Here is an 18,559-nt window from a genome sequence, read left to right on the forward strand (position 1 = left end):
TTGCTTAGGCTTTAAATTAAAGCAGTTGTCTTGGCAGTTCCACAGTTCTCAGTAATTTTTCTTTTATTAGTCATCTAGTTGCACAGTCTTTTTTAGTTTCACACTAACACTTTTAAGACATGAATGATGATGATGGATGAGGACAGACTAGGCCTAGATTGAGTCCTTGATATTTATTATAGTTCTTTCCAAAACCATCTGATAATTCTTCCAGGCTGTTGAGTGGAGCAGAGTCCTGCTGGGCTGCTCTGAGTTCTCTGATTGTCTGGCTACAGAAGTGGCTTCATTTCTTGGCTTGGCTGTAGCACCAAGACCCTTCTCCATTTGTTTTTCTTTGCTGAAGAACAGGGTCACTGGAGGTAGGGAGGCTCATTTCTGAAGCACTAGCTAATATTTTCTTGTCCTCCCTGTTGAATGTATCAAGATGTGGGTTTCCGAGGACAAACTGTAGCATCTGTGTAGAAACGCATCATGTTTTCCATACCTGAATGCAGAATGATCTGCTGGGTTAACTATCTCACCAAGCAGCTGCAACATTTTCCTTATAGTAATGTGGGTTGCTGTCATTGTGGTTAGAGTAGAAATGCTTTTGTCTTCTCTGTAGATGTTGATGGGAGTTGGCTGGGCCCACCTTGCTGATAAGCACTGCAGTTCGACATCCCAGCTGTAAGACTAAAGCAAAAGGGATTATTCTAGAGCAGCCCAGGGAGAAAACCAAGCAGTAAATTGTGGCACGTATCAGCCAGTTTCTGAGCCACAGCAGCAGAGCTACAGGAGGACAAGACGACTATTATTTCTGTTTGAATACCCTTTGAATAGGCTATAGGCTCTGGTATCTAAATTTGTTTCATGCATCATTGAACTAGAATATTCAGAGGAGGGTCATAGGGTTTTGCATGCTTTCTTTGTATGTCTTCTGCCTTTGATTTGAAATGTTGAATGAATGTGGCACTCGCTTTGAAAATTGAAGTGGAAGATTTCATATAAGGCTGAGAGGATAAATATTTTCATAATAATATGTTTCTTGAGTCTTACGTATATAACATTACTGTTAAGAAAAACCCCCAAGATGTCTGTCTTCTGCATGAGAGGAAGGATTGCCATAGAAGTGTGCAAGGAAGCTAGACTTTTTTTACTTGTGTGTTTAGAATTTGCATACTGAAATGTTCAGAGAAAGTAGCAAAAGGTGGAAAAAAATAAAAACTAAAGTTAAAGGGCTGAGCAGAGGGAAAGTGTGTCTTGTTGAAGAAGCCTAACCAATTGCATATGTTCTTCAATTGTGTATTGTGTGTTTTAAGTGAAGGGATACCAGTTGAGGAAACCATGCCTGCATTGTAAGTGAGGAAAAGAGGAGTTGGGCGTGTAAATGTGTGAGCTATGTGCACCCAGAAACACGTGTTTTGTGTCTAAGTAGAAAGCAAATAAAACACACAAGATACGCACATTTCTTGTGGTTTGAGTGTTTCACTGTTGTACATTGAGTCTCTTAATACCTGACTTCATTTAAGAGTACACCTGTGGTCATATCACATACAGAATTAATGCTGTAAGGGATGCGGCTCATTTTGAAAATTACATGTTCAAGCGCACAGGAATGTTTAGTGGTGAGGGTTGCTGGGTTTGGTTTTTTTTTTTAAATTTTTTTGTTGGTGTTTTTTTTTGTTTTGTTTTTGTTTTTTTTTTAGTTATCCAAACTACAACTTCTGTGTATGTCTTCTTAATTTTAGGCATCAAAAAATAAAGATGGAAAAGAGCAGAGTGAAGCTGTGTCACCATCGGAGGAAGAAGAAACTTTCTCTTGGCCTGGTCCCAAAACTGTCGTGCTAAGGAGGACATCTCAGGGTTTTGGCTTCACCTTAAGACACTTCATAGTTTACCCTCCAGAATCTGCAGTTCAGTTTTCTTTTAAAGTAAGTGAAACTAATAATGAAGCACTTTATATATAGTTTTATTATACTTTTCAGGGTCAAAAATACAGCTTGCTTGAAAGTAAATGTATGTATAGATGTGTCCTACACAAATGAAAGATCCCTTGTGTGTAAGGAGGGCAGGCTCACTTATTGCATTGTTTGATAGCCATGCACTGATCTGTTTCAAGAAAATGGAATTGACTGAGTGTGAGTACACCCAAGGTAAAAATATTTGTTTCCGTGGGTAAGACCAGTGGTTATTACATAATACAGAAATACTTATCTATATGGAATTTTTATTCCCAAAGCCAACGTCATTAGTCTGTACACCTTTTAAAGTATAGACTTCAAGGGTGGGAGGCTTGGGGTTTTTTGTTAATTGTTGGGGGTTTTTTTCCTTTTCTTTTTTTTTTTTCCTTTTCCGCTATAACAGAAATTTCTCATACCATCATGCTAAGAGAACAGCCTGCAAAAGCATTAGTTTACCATAGTTTCTGAGTATCCTAAAATTAATGCACACTAGAAAGATGGCTTGTGATTCTATGTTATATTCTTTCTGCTGGAAAGAGCAACAATCTGCAATTGTCAAGAGACAAATAAATACAAAATGTATACAGGCCTACATTAAAGGACAACTTTCTTAAATAAAAAAAGCTCTAAAATATTTTAAGTTAAAACAAGTAGTTCTAAGTGTTAAGCAGCCATCTGGTCTGCCTTGCTCAAAGTTGAAAATTGCTGTAGTACCTGATTCTGAGGAAAAGGTCCATTTAATAGTGATAGAAATTTGAGTAATGAGAGAGTTGTTTTTCCTAGCGAATTAAAATAAGGTTTGCCTATTTTAAAGTCAAGCATGCAAGTTCTCATAATCCGTGGCACCTCTCAGTTTCACTTTTGCTTTTCCAGTTAGGCAGAAGAATAGATGTTTATCAAGATGGGGAATAGGTACTGAAGCTTCATGCTCCTTCCAGATATCTAATTGACTTGTGTCTCTGCAGGAGTCTTTCATTTTTGCCTGTGCTCAGTGGCTTTGAAGCAGGAAAAGCTTTTCAGGAGAAAGTTGGCACATTTTTTTTGCTTAACTTCAGCTGTTCAGCTGGCCCTTGAGTGCCCAAATTTTTTCCCCTTGACAAGGAGTCACTGAAGCTAACCGGAAGTTAGGCTGTTAGCAGGATCAGGTGATCCCAACATATCTGTCCTTCAAAACAGGTTACAGAGAGTCAGCCAAGAGTCAGTCTCGAGTTGAATTCCAATGTGGAACAGGGGAAGGAGGGTGGGGAAGCCTTAACTGAGCAGAACAAATTACACACGCATGTTAGCATGTCACAACAACAACCCCTATTCACAGTGAGGGTTAAAGTAAACAACATAAGCAGCAATAATCTCCTTAATGAAGTGACTGGATGGGTTTCTTTCCGAATGTATTACTAGATGTCTCTGAGGGGTTGATATATTTTTTCACATGCAGAAGAAGATACCTTCTCTGATATGTTAGAATCTGGTTAATTCATTCTCATTTCTGTCTGTTTTTTGAAAAGGTTATAATGAGATTATTAGGAAGTTGTAATACCTTTATTCAGGCATTCAGTTACATCTAAAGACGGTAAGTTTCATTTGAACAGAGCCCTAGTCAGTACTTGCAGAAGTTAACCAGAACTGTTACTTTCTTTTTTTATATAATTTTTCTTTACATGTCTGTGAGGTGTAGAAAAAAAGAACAGATCTTCACAATTATTACTCCTGCATCTTCATAAAGTGGCTTTTATAGAAGTCTATGTACCAAGTTATAGTACCAAAGAATGAAATTCACCTATTGTCAGCCAGATTCTAGTATGAGGCAAACCTGATTTCTGTGCTGTTCTTATTTGACCAAAGAGAGTAGTACTGGTTACTAGCTAATTACAGTAACTACAGTTTCTCTTTGTTGATTTAAAGTTCAAGTATCACTCCTCTCTCTTTCCTCCTTGGTGAAAATTTTAAGGGCCTTGGAAGGCAGAGAGATTTTGTTTTGCACACCTTAGAGATAATATAATAATGGTAACTATGATTTGGTTTTCTGACTGCCTTGGATCTTGTAGTAGCCTTCTTCACACTTGAGAATGCATGCAGTTACCTCTGGTGTAAGGTAGAGATTACAGCTGGAAGTTAAAGATGCCATTGACGTAACAGCCTGTTACTCAATCCCCTAATAGTTCTGCAGACCCATAGTCCTTTTGTTACCACAAGTGTCAGCCTCACTCTAGATCAGCGCAGAGGTCTTTTTTTACCCCAAGGAAGGCTTTGTGTTCTAGCTCCATAGATTTCTTTCAAGGTAAGCTTACCCTAATATTTCTGAATCTTACTGCAAGTCAACATAAACTAGTAGAGGTATTGAAAATAAAGGAAAGCATCTGAAAGAGCTTTACCATAAACAGTCTTTCAACATTCTTTGTGGATATATATGATTTTGGTTTTTTTTAATACTTACTTTTGGTTCCAATTCAGCAATATGTAGTGAAAATTTCTTCATTAAAATTTCTGCTTCTGTTGCTTGCAGTTTGTATGTGTTTGAAAAGCTGTTGACAGGTCAGGTGGGATACTCTGGGGAGAAGGGTCAAGACTCCTCACATGGGGGGAACAGTGAGCTCTAGGACAGAGATCATAATGCCTGTAGTCTGCAGGGTGTGGTAAAGATCATGTAACAGCTGGATATTCCATAGGAGTGGGAAGAAAAGCTTTCAGCAGGCTGGAGAAGGCTGCAACTTGGAAAGCCACTAAGGTAAATTTTCTTACAAGCAAAGAACTCTACCCCACAGGATGTATTGAGTGGAGAAGAGAAAGTGTTACTTTATAAAAATCTTTAATAATACGTTCTCTGCCTAAGTGCATTTGAGTTGTTGGATTTTTATTTAGATTTTAATTTCTGTGTTCTAGTTGCTCGTCTAGTAAAACCTGTGTTCAGTTGAAAAGCCTTTTTTAGTTGTCCTGAGGAGCTTGCTACAAGGAAGAGGTCTAAACAGATCTGCCTCAAAGCTCTGGCTGACCAGGAGCCCCAGAACACGCTGGTCTTTTAATATATTAACACCTAATAGTACCTGCCTTATCTTCAGTTCTTCAGGTGTTTTGTTTTGGGGTTGTTTTTTTTTTTGGAGGGGGGACAGTTTGGTGACATCTTCCCTTAACATTTCACAGACTGGAGGCACACCTTACCCTTGGTATTCAATAAGGAGGGAGCTGTGAGCCTTCTCCTGTACACTTCTGAGTAACAGGAGCACCAGCTTAACATGTCACTTGGGTCACTTTTGTGCAGAAGCAGTTTACCATCAAACACATGAAGTTGTAGGCATCTGGTCCATTTCATGGATGTCTCTAAATGTTGCAAAACTTCAACAAGGGTTTCTTTTGTTCCAGTGCTGATCAGAAAAACCCAATAGTGCTAAACTTTCATTTTATTTTTAATGATGCTACTGATTTTTTCTGAAAAGAAGGAACTGTTTAGAACCTGAGTAAAATAGGTGGAATTGTGATAACCAAGAGGCTGCGGGTTTAGTGAGGCTAAGCTGCAGATACTGCTAGTCCTAAGTGCACAAACCTGATGTCTGCCTTTCATAGACTTTCACTGTCATCGATGTGAAACTACAGTTCCTGGTCAGGTAGCAGGGCTCTAGCTGGTATTGTGGGCCACCTGTGTTAGATGTGAAACTCACTTGTGTAACAACTGAAACAGCAGGGTGAACTTCAAGGATAAAACTTGATACTTTAGGGACAAGATGACAGTAACTGCCCAACTGCGGATGAGAGGCATCCATAAAACTTTGGTTTCTCCATTTAGATTTACATCTGACTGGAAAAGAGGCCTTACTTGCTGTTGTTGAAATGATTGAATGGGATTGGTTATAATAAATTCAGGGAGTATCTCTGCATATTTTAATACTGAATACTACAATGTTATATTTACTTTATTTACATTGTATTATATATTTTATATTTTTATATTATTTAAAATTTATTTCATTTAGCAGCCAGTATGTACATGGTACTGCAGGTCTAGGTCAAATTCAGGGTATTGTGCTAAGTTCTAGTATCTTCTCTTGGTTCCTGCGTGAAAATGCTAATAACTGCAAATCAAGGAATTCTTTCTTGCTGTAGTTGTTATTAGTTAAATAATTTATAAACATGATAGATAACCTTTATGGAAGAAAGTGTTGTTTGGTAGAACTGTTGAGAGGGACAGCCCTGTGTGAAGGACGATGTGAAAGATGATCTTGGAAACTGAGGCTGCAGTTCAGCACATTTAATTTTGGCAAAAGTACTTGGCTGTGCTTGTGTGGGGCCACACACTCAAACTGAACGTAGCTGTATGTTCAGCAATGACCCATTATGTGTCCTCCATTATACCTCCTTCGGTTAGGAAAGTGAATAGGGAGTGTGTGGAAGACTTCTTAAGCTAGCATTGCAAAAGGCCGATGTTAAATTTTGCTTTTAGCATCAGATGTTTATTAAGATTTGTTGGTCAGCAACATGCTTTTTTTGCATGTGAAGTTCATTATCCAAATTAAATCAGTCTGAAAAACAAGTAAATGATAAAAGAAGACCTTCTGTTCTGGTATGGAAGCAGCATATACTACCATGTTGCAATGTGTTAAGAGGTAAATGTAGGAAGGAAAGCTAATTCCAAAACATTTCTGTTATAAAAGCATTTCGTTTTTAAAGGCCTGAGCTCATTGGCTTGATACCATGAAAACTGATGTTTTGCAGCTGTCTTATAACAGAGCTTTGCATACCCAGTGACAAACCCACTACATAATTTCATAAATGATGGCAATTATATATTAGCTAACTTTACACTTCCGTAATTTTTTTGTTTTATAGCATCAAACCAGGTAGCCTCCCTACGTGTAACCCATATTTTCCAGACTATAAGCTTTAATATTCAAAGTGCTAAAGATGTTTTTTCACTTGACAGATTAAGTGGAAACTACAGGCATGCAGATGTTAGCTGTGTCGGAATCTTTGCTGCTGATCATAGTTCAACTGGCTGTTACAAGGCTTCGAGGGATATGATTGATTTTAACAGTACTTGTGTACTAGTGTAGTGTTTTTACCGAAGTATAGAGCAGATGGGACTGTACAGCTTAAGGATATGTTGTTTGCTGCTCTCAGAGTTTGGGTGGTAATGATAATTATCATGGCTTTCTAAAAGTAGAATGAGTACCAGATCTCTTAATTCAGTGTTTTAGGGGTTTCTTTGGTTGTTTTTTTCTTAGTTACAGTTACCTTTCTGTAGCATCTTACAAAGCTCCAGCAGGATTTCTGTATATCTCACAAGAGATGTATTGCATCTAGGAGAGATTTGTCTCATACTCATCATTACTTGGCTTTGAATCCTTAGATGATTAAAGTACAACCTCTCCTGCCTCACTTTCAGGGTGGAAACGTGCTTGCAGCAGCACACAGTGCAGCATTAGGCTTCGTGGCAGTGTGTTGAGGGTTTTGGTACATTTGTTTTCAGATAATGCTGTTCTTTTGTTTCTGTGGGGATTTCATGGAACTGTGCTTAGCTGTGGGTTTTGGTTTATTGTTGTTTTTTCTTAAACGTGTATTACATTACATTCTCAAAATGAAAGCTTTAATTCTGTACAGTTGAATAGTTGTGAAAAGTACGAGGTATCAGAATGCAGACTTACCGTACAGGTTTATTTCCAGTCTTAATGGCTTATAGTTGCCTATCTATTTTTTCCCATTTATTGCATTTTTAATATGCACTCTTTCTTTTTTCCTTAGGATGAAGAGAATGGGAATAGACAAGGTATGTCTTGTTTTTATTCTTTCACAGATCCAAATATGTTGAACACTCCTCTTCAGCTGAGTAGTACGCTTCAATAGCTACCCAGAAGTTTGAAATGTAAAATCAGTTCAGTGTGACCATCAAGCTCATTGGATTTCATGGCATTGGAGTAGAAGAAAGAAAATACCTGTCTTTCAGCTTTACCTGTTTAGTGTAGGTGTTTGTGTGTCCACTAAGTTAATTAAAGTATCACTTCTGTGCTGTGTTTATCACCTTGTCATTTATATGACAAGAAGAAACAAAACCAGCTGTGTTACCTTTTTAGTGCCAAAGTTTCACACTTTCTTGGTTTGATCTGCATGGAAGACCCACAGTTACCTGTGCAAAGTACTACTATAAAGCGTTTGAGTCTTACGGGTATACCTGTATGCGTCCATTAAAACAAAGAAAGTGCTGAAGTGCTGTACAGTGTATCTGAGGGCAGCTAGTATGAAATTTGAATTTTATTGCAAGTTACTGTAATAAAACCAACACATAAGTATATAAGCCTAGTATTTGTAGTGATGGTAAAAAGTATCCACAAGTGGTATACAACTGTTTTAAAAATAGAAGATAAAAAAGGTTATTCCTGTTAGTTTCATCATAATTTCTTCAGCATTTAACAGTACTGATCTAACTTACTTCATTTTTGGTACTTGTGTACATTTTAAGAGATCCATGAAACATGCTTCAGGTGACTTAAGATAAGATGTGTGAGTAAAATTCTTGCACTTGATTTAGGAGGGATGAAAGAATTACTTATTTCTAGATTATGCCTGTCACTTCCCTTCAATTTTCATGGTTTTCTCCCTCTCACATTGCCTGTGTCTGCTCTCTTTCTTAATTTACTAATTAACTTATTTTTTAGTAATTTTTAAACTTCTTGCTGATATCTTACTGTTTCCTTAGAAGGGTGAAAATTGTGTTGATGTAGGTAAGGAAATTGGGGTTTCAGGTTGAGAGCCCAGTCCCACTTTCTGTTTTTCCCAGTCTGTCGTTACGGTGGTGTACTTGGAGGCGGTGGGATTAGCTGTGTTGCCAGTGTGATGTGCAGGGTTTGTGCTTCATGTGGTGACACAGGGCAGCGTGCCGAGGACTGGCCTCCTCAGAGGTGGTGGTACCTTTGCTGGGAGACAGCATAGAGTGAATGCTTGTTCTACTGGTGAGTTACCACTTGCTTGACACTCACTGTATTAGAGAAGGTACCCACTGTCAATGTGCTTCTAAAAATCTCCTTCAGTTCGAAGACATAGAACATGCCTGGACGTTTGTTTCAGTTTTTTGGTGTAACTGGTGTGTTAGAAGCATTCTGGGAAATACGAATTTTCTTGAACTCTTTTATTTTTCTCTTGGGAATGAATTAATCCATTTCATCCTCTTTGTATGCTTTGATAGACAGATCAGAGGGCACAAAGTGCTCTGGAAAGATAGTATTCTCATTAGCAGGAGAGAAGGTTGGACTTGTACTTCTTTCAGGAGAGAGATGACTGTGAGGTGGAGGGTGTAGGTGTTGGCAGAACTTAACCTGCCAGTTTTGTGTGTTACACCTTTAAAACCAACAAAATAGGATGATGTCTGTAAGACATTTTCCTCCAACATTCGGTGTGATCTTGGGGGGCAGGGAGAGGGGATGAAGCTGTTTCGATTTACATTGCTACAAGTTGTTCCTGTTCCCAAATGATGCAAGTAGGGAGCTTGTGAGGAGAAAATCAGGAAAAGGGTATCTCATTTTTCACGTTCACAAACATAACGTTAATTTAGCCAAAGCAGGCATGCCAGAAATTCCGTGAAGGATTATCACAAGGATTCTTAAAGTAATTAACACTGGAAAATGAGACGGGAGCCGCTCTGACGCTGTGTGCTGGGCTGCTGGCGGGGGTCCCTGGCGGCTGGAGCACCGGTTGCTCCAGCGGCGTGAGGACGAGCGGGCTGCTGGGCACGGCGCCCTGCCTGCCTGGCGTGCGGAGGCGCCATCTAGTGGCGGTTCTCATGTATTGTCCTTCAAACTTAATTGGAAACCGTGCCTCTGAAGCTGTCTTAATTAGCAATGAAAATTTCTTAATGATAAACGTTTCTCTTTTGAGGTTTGTCGAGGATAATCCACTTGAGCTTTCCCCGCTCAAAGAATAATCTAAGGGGATTCAGGAGATTAAAGCCTTTCATTTTTGTGAAGCAGTCTGTGCCAATGCAAAATTGTATTATTTTCTTCAATCAATTTTGAATGAAGATTTCTAATTACCTGCATGTTCTGCTTTGTCCTTTTCACACGTTAAACTTACCTTTAAAAGCTGAGATTTTTATGAGGTTCAGCATTTACAGATTTGAGTAGGTGAGTGTGGAGAAAAGCATCTCTATTGCTATTGCCTTTTATTGAAAGCACTGGAATACTTTTTTCAAAGGAGTGGAGTACCTAATTAAGTCTAGAGGGCAGAAGATAAAAGCATGTACCAGGTATGATGTATTCTAACAGTGAAAGAAATATTTTTATATGGTTTTATATTCTAGCATAGAATTTGAGTGCAACTTTTTGAGTGTATATTTAAATCATGCTCCTGGCTTGCATTCATCTTGCTTTTGATGAGCAGTAAGATTTCAAAGCATTTAGAATAAAAGGTAATGTAAATTTGTCCAGGAAAGCTCTAAACTGGGAATTATACAGGAGGGAGATGATGGCCAATAAGCAAGTGAGAAAGTAGAGACCCCTCACTGTCAACAGCTGGGACAGAAGGGAGGACCACCATACCTCAAGTGTATGCACATAAGTAGGAGAATGCCTGTGGGACAATATGATGGGGGAAGTTCTCATGCCTTTTTTGAGGGCCTCTCTGGAGCCCCTGTGCAGTCATGCATGCAGTACAGGGGCAACAGGCAGGAGGAACTGGACATCTGCATGCAGTTGCAGGGCTATGATCTCATTGGCGTCACAGGGGCGTGGTGGGATAGCTCATGGCAATGGGCTGGAGTGCTGCAGTGGATGCGTACAGGCGCTTTGGGAGGGACAAGCTGGGAGAGCACTGGGGTTGATTTGCTTTTGTTGTCAAGTGGTGAGAGAACAGCAGGGATGTGCGGAGCTCTGGCTTAGGATGGATGGGGAGCCAGTTTAGAATTTCTCGTTGGGATTTGCAGGCAGACCTATGTGGGCGACGTTTTGGTGGGTGTCTGCTGTGGACTGCATGATCAGGGAAGATGTAGATGAGGCTTTCTTCAGATAAGTGGTGGAAGCTTCATGTGTGCAGGTCCTGCTCCTTACAGGGGACTTCAGCACCCTGTTATCTGCTGGAAGAGCATCACAGCAGTTTTACTCTAAATATTTTGTACTTATTATTTGAAATATTTCTGTTCTTTCCTACTTTCACTGCTCCAGATGGTTGACCTTAAGCTAAGCTATTAATAATGCTTTTCTGACAGATGCACTTTTATCAGAAGATGCAGATCTTTCTCAGTGGATTCCTTGGTTGCTGACTAAAACTTTATCAGCTGCTACTGTTTTCTCAAGGATTTCTGACCAGTAGTTGGAGAATGACTGACCAGCCTGTGATAACCTGGAATATTTCTTTCATATGTTTTGAGGAGGATGGTATGCCATCAGTATTCTCCATGTTTTCTGAAGCTGCCCTGTTTCAAATTTCTATTTAAGAAGTATCTCACAGGCAGAAGTGTCTAAGGGGAGAGCATTGTAGGAATATGTGGAGACAAGCTGAAAAACCCTATTAAAAATAGTAGTATTTTATATTAAAAACTTGCACTGTCAACATGTGGCGAGTGGTGCTGGGAAAAACCATATCCAGTGTTGTGCGGTTTCCATGCCATTTCACTGTCCACTTAATAGGGTGAATATGTTGTTGTCCTTCAAAGACTTCTTGAAGCTGTAGTTGGCAAAATACAAGTTTAGTACATATTTAGTGGGTTGGTTGTTTCTTGTATTTTGTGCTCCTTACTGAAGCTTACATAATGCCTCGAGTCTTTGATGCTTCATTTCTTTAAACATTCTTTAAACAAAAAAGGTGTTGATTTCTGTAGTTTGTGTTCTCAGGATTTAATTTAATCCCAGTTTTTTTAACATCATTGTCTATCAGTTCAGTCTGTTATGAAATAAACTAATTGTGCCTATGATGATGGGAACAAGGTAGATAAGGAACAAGAGAATGAATGTGACAGCAAATATTTGGAAAGGTCATAGATTGCTGGGGTAGTATGGTCTAAGACAGGGGTCCTCAAACTTTTTAACCAGGGGGCCGGCGTGTGGATGCAGTGGCAGGCAGTCATCTGCAGCTGCTTGGTTTCCCCCCCCAGCCCCCGGCAGGGGGGGTCTGAAAATACCCGGGGCCGGATTGAGGACCCTGGGGGGCCGTAGTTTGAGGACCTCTGGTCTAAGATATATGGTAGCTGAATTAGGAGCAAGAGAGGAGGTATGTAACACTAATGCTTTAGGATAGTACCACAGTAAATTGTCCTTTTTTGTGGATTTTTAATCAAGCTTAATTTTTTTAACACTAAATGTTGAGAATGCTAAAAATGCTTGTTTAGTTTTCCACTGGGACCAGAGCCTCATGATTCCATGTTCCCTTAAAGTACATCCAGAATGTCTAGCAGAGGGGCCTTCCAACTTGTCACATGTATAATGTTCCTCAGTGACTGCTGTGGAGTTCAAATAATCCTTGACTTTCAATAAAAAATGAAGAGCTGCACAAGTGTAATTTCCATGAGTTTAAGGGAGAGTCTGTAGGTTCACTGCAACAGATATAAATTGAATGGCTCTATGTTTGTGTAAGAACTAAAGTAAATCCTCTAGACTGTTTAATTGTAGGTTAAGTTTTAAACTTTAAAAGGTTTCATTTTAGTTTTGAGAGAATTGAAAAAAACTTGTCCTAATATTGGCAGATAGCACAACAGGAAAACACAGTTTTAGAGAGTTTGTAATTAAGAGTTGAAACTGTGTTATATTTTTTCAATAACAATGCTAGATGATTTTCTCTCCTCCCACGCCACCATGAAGATGGAGTTGAGTTTGTATTAGTCAAATGGTTTAAGAAAAGAGTAAGCAAAAGAAGAAATAGCATCTTTGAGTTGCCTAATCAAAGTACCAGAGGTGCTTTGAGTAGTAAGGACAGCGTATTTTCCCTGTATGACAGAGCTGAGTCATTTAACAGAGAAACAGCTGGCATTTAATAGGGCTATTTTGCTTGTTACCATCCACTTTTTAGAGGCTCATCCTTGGCACTGTATTTTGGTTAGTGCTATTTAGTTGAGTTAATTTGTGCTTGACAGTGGGTGAAATAAGCTCTGTCAGGGCTGGACTGGGACCTTTGGGCTTCTTTTCTGCAGTGGGTTACTAGTGGAGAAATGCTTACTATGTATGAAATTCAGTTTGCAGATTATAAAGTCCAGAATTATCTTTAACTGGACTCCTATCAGTCAAATGTAATCCTGACAGTTTTGTGATTTATGTTTAACTAAATGAAGTCTCTGTTAATAAATGCTCTACTTTCAGCAATCTCTTTCTATGTAGGTTGGGAAATGTTTAGCAGATTTTTGATTCAGTAATCATTTAGAAGCATTTGTCCCACTGTATCTGTAGATATTTCTCCACCTTTTGCCTGAAGGATGTCCCATGAATCAGTGTCACTTGTTATTGTTGATCCAAAAGAGTTCAAATGCCTTGGATATCCAAAAACATACTTCTAGATTTTCATGTTCAAGAGGAACGTTCCTCCCTCTTGAGTCAGAGAAAGATGTACGTAAGAGCCTGTCCTATTTTAGTAATTTGTGGAGTTTCACAGGGCTGGTGATTCTTTAGTATAAAAGTGAGAGTCATCCTTTTGCTGTCTCCTGAGTGTAGGGCTAGGAGTAAAAAATATTCTGCATAAAGTTAGCAAGACTCTGTAGCCTTTATTCAGCTCCTGGGCTAGGAGGATTTCTTAGCGCAGTTCACCTGCCCTGAGCAAAAGATTTTCTTTCCTTTTTTTTCTCTTTTTTTTTTTTTTTTTCCCCTTCCCTCTAGCAAGAGGAGAAATGGCATGTGTTTAAGCAGCAGATTCTTAGGAGAGAGACTGTAAGAAAGTCTGTGTTACACTGTGTCCCAAAACGCTTGCTGGTTTGTGCTCAGCAGGTTAAAAAGAAAGGAAGAGCTAGGTCAGCAATAGTACTTAGGTGTGGGTGGTTTTGTTTTGTTTGGGTGGTTTTTTCCTCTTCAGAACGTAAAGGTTCTTTGTCAAAGAGGTGTCCTTTGTGTACTCTTTATGACTCAGATGTTTTTATCTGGCTGTTTTATATAAGAAGGTTAATGACTACAGAGAAGTGATGTGCTTGTTGGTATCTTGTAGTGTGTTGGTAGATTTGATAATATGTTAGGCCATGTAATTTTGTTTTCCAGATAAATCGGAAAGCAGTATAGTAATACTGTCTGGTCTGCAAAGAGTAGCTTAAAAACTAATTCAAGGTTACTGCGTTTGATACAATACAAGTTAAGTTCCTTGTAGAAGCTGTATTCCAAACTAGCATTTTAAGGGATTAAGCTAGAATTGGCACCTAGATAAAATTAATTTCTGTGTCAAGTTTTCGGAAGTTAGAAGTTTTGCTGTATGTGACCCTCTCTAAATGTAAGTCAATTATCAATGTTAACAAATCTTAATTCTACTGTTCTATTTAAAAGTAGGTGGTGTGTTGTTTTTTTTTTAATATTCCCTTTTATCAGGGAGAAAGAGCATATTAGAATCTTACTACACTGCAAATCAGATGGTTGTGCTAGTGCAGCATCCTCCCCTCTGCCACTTCTGGCTTCTCAAATGTTTTCCAGGAAAGCTTCCTTGCAACTACAGTGGGAAACTTTTTTTATTATTTCCCCATCAGGTTGTGAACATGGTATTGATTTGTAGTGTGTTTAGTAGATCCAGGTAGTATAAATATTAGATAATGATTATAAATATATGTATTATGAATGAAGTATTTAATTTTATTTTACATTAATTTGAACAACAGTTGAAACGACACTACTCCTTTAATTTTATACGTTCTACTATGATCTCACTGGTTATTGAAAGTAGCAGTTACATTTTTGGTTGAAAATTGCTGCATTAATTATATCTGCATATGATTATGAAAAATGTATATGTTGGCTAGGAAGAATCTTGTGACTACTTTTCTGTATTTGTCTTGCATTTGATTTACAGCTGTTTGTGCTTCTTCAGACTTTTTTTTAACTTTGGTTCATTTGAATAGCATCACTTAAGGGAATGGTTACATGGCAAGGAATATTTCAGTCGTTCTGTTAGTGAAACCAGCTGGACAATGACTTGGTTTAATTTATCCTGACTGGTGGCCATTTACTCATCCTGGAGATTTCTGTGTGTTTACAAGACTGGTAAAGGAAAGGACAACTTTATGGTCTGTTTTTCAGTTTCCAGTCACCGAACTTGTGTACTTAGCAACTTTGTATGCTTCTGTTTCTTTTATTGCCCTTACATGAGATTATACCTCTGTTTATAGCTACACTTGTGGAGAAATGAAGTAAATATCAAATTTGTTGTTCACAGAAGTTGTGCTTTTCATCTGTGATGCTTCCTTGCACAGTGTGAGTGTGTACCTGGAAGCTCACACTTTCACCTGTTCTTTGTGTATGATGTCTTGTTTTTCATTGCAGTTGAAGATTTGGGAGAAACTGTCTTACTTGGTAGTAGCTTGCAATGTAATGCTCAGTTATAACGTTTACAAACGTATGGAGAAGGGAGGAGGCAAAGTGATGTACAGTAATGAGCACTGGAAAATAAAGGGTGTATGTCTGACAGACTAGTAGTGTGAGCTGCTTTACTGTTCTTTGTTGTATCACCTTGTAAAGAATTGTTGGCATGTTCCAGAAAATTAGGCTTTCCAATATTAGAAAGGAAAATTGTGAATCCAGTCTGACACTATGTAGTGCAGAGCTGGAGAACTTACTGTCAAAATTCCAGTGTGATAATCTGCTCTAGAGGGTGATTTTGGAAGGAGGGAAGTTTAGACTCAGTTTTTGACAGCATCTTGCTTTTACCTGATGATTGGGTGCAGACAGGACCCACTGGAGATTTAGGCACAATTAAATTGAAATGTACTGATTGTTAAATTTTGAGACGTGAAGTAAGTTACTAGATTTTCCATTTTACTTGGCATTTATTTCTGTAATGATTGAGTGCGTATCTACAAGATTTATTCCCCAAGAGCTGGTCTGGATAAAGTATCCTTGGCTGCTACTGTCTGAAAACATTGTTTAATTTTGTTTGAGCTTCTAACTCAAAATATAAACATACACTTTGAGGCTATATATTCAAGGAAGTTCATTTATATGTTACTGACGGAAAAAAGATTTGGTTTGTATCCAAGTGTGTAAAAGACAAAGGAGAAATAAAGAGCATATATTCGTCTACCAAAGCTTGGGTATGCTAGGTTTTCTTCTTGTCTTTACTTGTATTTGGATATTACTGAGCTGTAAAATTAACCTGCAAATGTAAACAACATTTTAAACCTGTCATCCAAATTTTTTATTCCTAAATTGATCCTTATCTTTAGGGTTGGGGTTCATCTTTTGAGGAAAAAGAAGGACTGTTCAACATAGCCTCCTTTTGCATGTAGGAGAAAGAACCAAGTCTAGCGGATAATCAGCTTTCTGAACTGGTCCATAAAATAGCTGTAAAAGCCTGAAGTGAGTGCTTATATTGGTGTAGTTGACAGGCTGCTCAGAAATCAGAATGTTCAGAGAAGCCTTCAGAGACTGAAGGCCATAAATTCGTACAGTTGTCCCCTCTTACTCAGAAGTGGGGAAGTGTATCAAAGGTATTCTATGTTGGATATTGAGTGGGAGTAACCTTATAGGTTTGACCTCTTGCTTTGTGTGTTCAGGTATGGACAAGGGATCAAGTAGCATTTGAGTGTTAGGCAAACTAGTAGTAGGCCACTAACATTTTTTGATGAGCATTTTCTAAAGGAAGCTGAGGTAGCTCCTTGGTGTTGGGTTGTAAGTATCAGATATTAAGTGTTACAAATTAGATGTGTCATGGGAGGTGCATTATTTTTATTTTTCTTGTCACTTTCGAGATTGTGTGGCAATCTCAGTGGTAACACCGATAAGGATGTTTGGTGGTCTTCCTCCTTCCAGCCTCACTCTTGGAAGTGGCTGAAGCCACCTTTTGCTTATGGCATCTGGGTAAATTATTCTTGGAGCTTGTCTAAACTTGCTGAAACACTCCGGCCTTTTAAAGGATGAGAGCCAGTTCAGTGTCTATTTAAATTGGCAGATTAAAAATGACAGATAGTAGCTTTGGTTCATAAAGAGCATTTTGTGTGTCTTGTAGCTGTGGTCTGCTAATCAAATTTTAAAGTATTTGGGGACTGAGTTGCCAGCTGGAGTTTCTTGATTTATAATTTGGGTGCTTTGGACATAGCAATCATCTGATTCTATCAAATCAACTTTCTGATTATTCTGTATCCACCTGGAGTTATTTTGAGCAAGGCTATTAGAGCCATTTGAGTAAGTGTTCTGTTGAACTGTTTTGTGGTAAAATGGCTGGACACTGAGGATCTGAGAATGAAGGCACTGGGCTAAACTTGTATTGGTAAAATGTGAATCAGAGTTGGAGGGAAGTCTGGTTTTGTGCAGTTAATTGAAATGCTTCAAGTAATGAGCTTTTCCTCACAATGGAAGCTGAACCAAAAAAGGGGCATGGGGAGTAATTATTTATATTCAATAAATAATACTGTAGGTTGGTAAACATGGCCACATGGGATATTTGAAGCTGTAGCAAAAGTACGTCCAAAAGCAATGTCATTTGTGCCTAGGTCAAAGATTAGTCATTAGAGAAGTGATTAGAACCTAATACTCCAGTTTCAAGGAGTGTTTCTTTCATCAGCAGTGCCAGTTTTAAGCAATCCCTTTATTCTCTCCTGCTGTTCCTTGTTTTCTGTAGTTTTTACCACCCACCAAGGTTTCCTAGTAAACTGGAACTCAGACCTGACTTGTTTTCAGTCCACGTCAGTTCCCTGGGCTGGCTCACATAGCCTCCAAAAGGTAGCATTTCCACTGCTGAGAGCGTGGTACAGGAGTAGTAACTGGTGACAGGGGCTGGGAGAGACCAAGCCAACCCTGGTACGGTAAAAGCTTGTCCAACTGTAACCTGTGAGGTTCTGCTACTGGTTCTGTGAGCACTCATGTTTTGCACATGTAGGACAGGGGTGTCAGAAGAGACTGGTAAAACTGTAGAACAAATTAACTTCAGTGCAGTGTTCTGGCAGACCAGAAATAAAAGTTTCAGATTTTATTTTTAGGTGTGGGGTTTTGGGTGCTTTTTGTGTTTGTTTGGGGCTTTTTTTGCTTGTTTTGGGAGTTTGTGTTGTGGTGGTTCTGTTTTGCTTTTTTTTTTTTCGATCCCCCACTCACTGGCATAAAATTACACTGGTGAAGCTGTGTAGAAGCTGTAAAATGGCTTATTCCAGCTACATACAGATGGAGCTCAGGACAGCATCACTGTATTTTAGCCTCCAGTATAACTGTGGAGTTTTTTGTGTTGAGGTTTTGTTTGTGAGGGTTTGGGTTGTGTGTGTTGTGTGATGTTTGGGTTTTTTTTGTTTTACTGCACTCCCCCCATCTTGCTATTCAGAAGCAGTTGGATACCATCAGCTAAGAATTACTTAGATTTCGGAGCATGCATGGAAAGCCACAAGGTACCTGCGTTTCTGGAAGCATAGAAATTAAATGTATACTGAGAAGGCAAGAAGATACGGGTGTTGTGGTACTGTAGAGTAACTTCTGTGTTATGTATATATGAATACATGCAGCACATGCAGATGTTATAATTTACTTTGAATTGTACATTGGTTTTTG

General features: G+C 38.8%; 1 protein-coding gene across 6 annotated transcripts in view; it reads left to right on the top strand.

The window, feature by feature from the left end:
- Window positions 1-18,559, top strand: part of ARHGAP21 (Rho GTPase activating protein 21) — a 119,000-nt gene that overhangs the window by 49,497 nt on the left and 50,944 nt on the right. For all 6 annotated transcript variants that reach the window (XM_055708360.1, XM_055708359.1, XM_055708361.1 and 3 more), the window contains 2 exons: window positions 1,728-1,910; window positions 7,671-7,695. In XM_055708360.1, the coding sequence (XP_055564335.1) occupies window positions 1,728-1,910; window positions 7,671-7,695 (208 nt within the window). The remainder of the gene's footprint in view (window positions 1-1,727; window positions 1,911-7,670; window positions 7,696-18,559) is intronic.

Source organism: Falco cherrug, chromosome 4 (genome assembly GCF_023634085.1).
Source record: "Falco cherrug isolate bFalChe1 chromosome 4, bFalChe1.pri, whole genome shotgun sequence".
Taxonomy (NCBI): Eukaryota; Metazoa; Chordata; class Aves; order Falconiformes; family Falconidae; genus Falco; species Falco cherrug.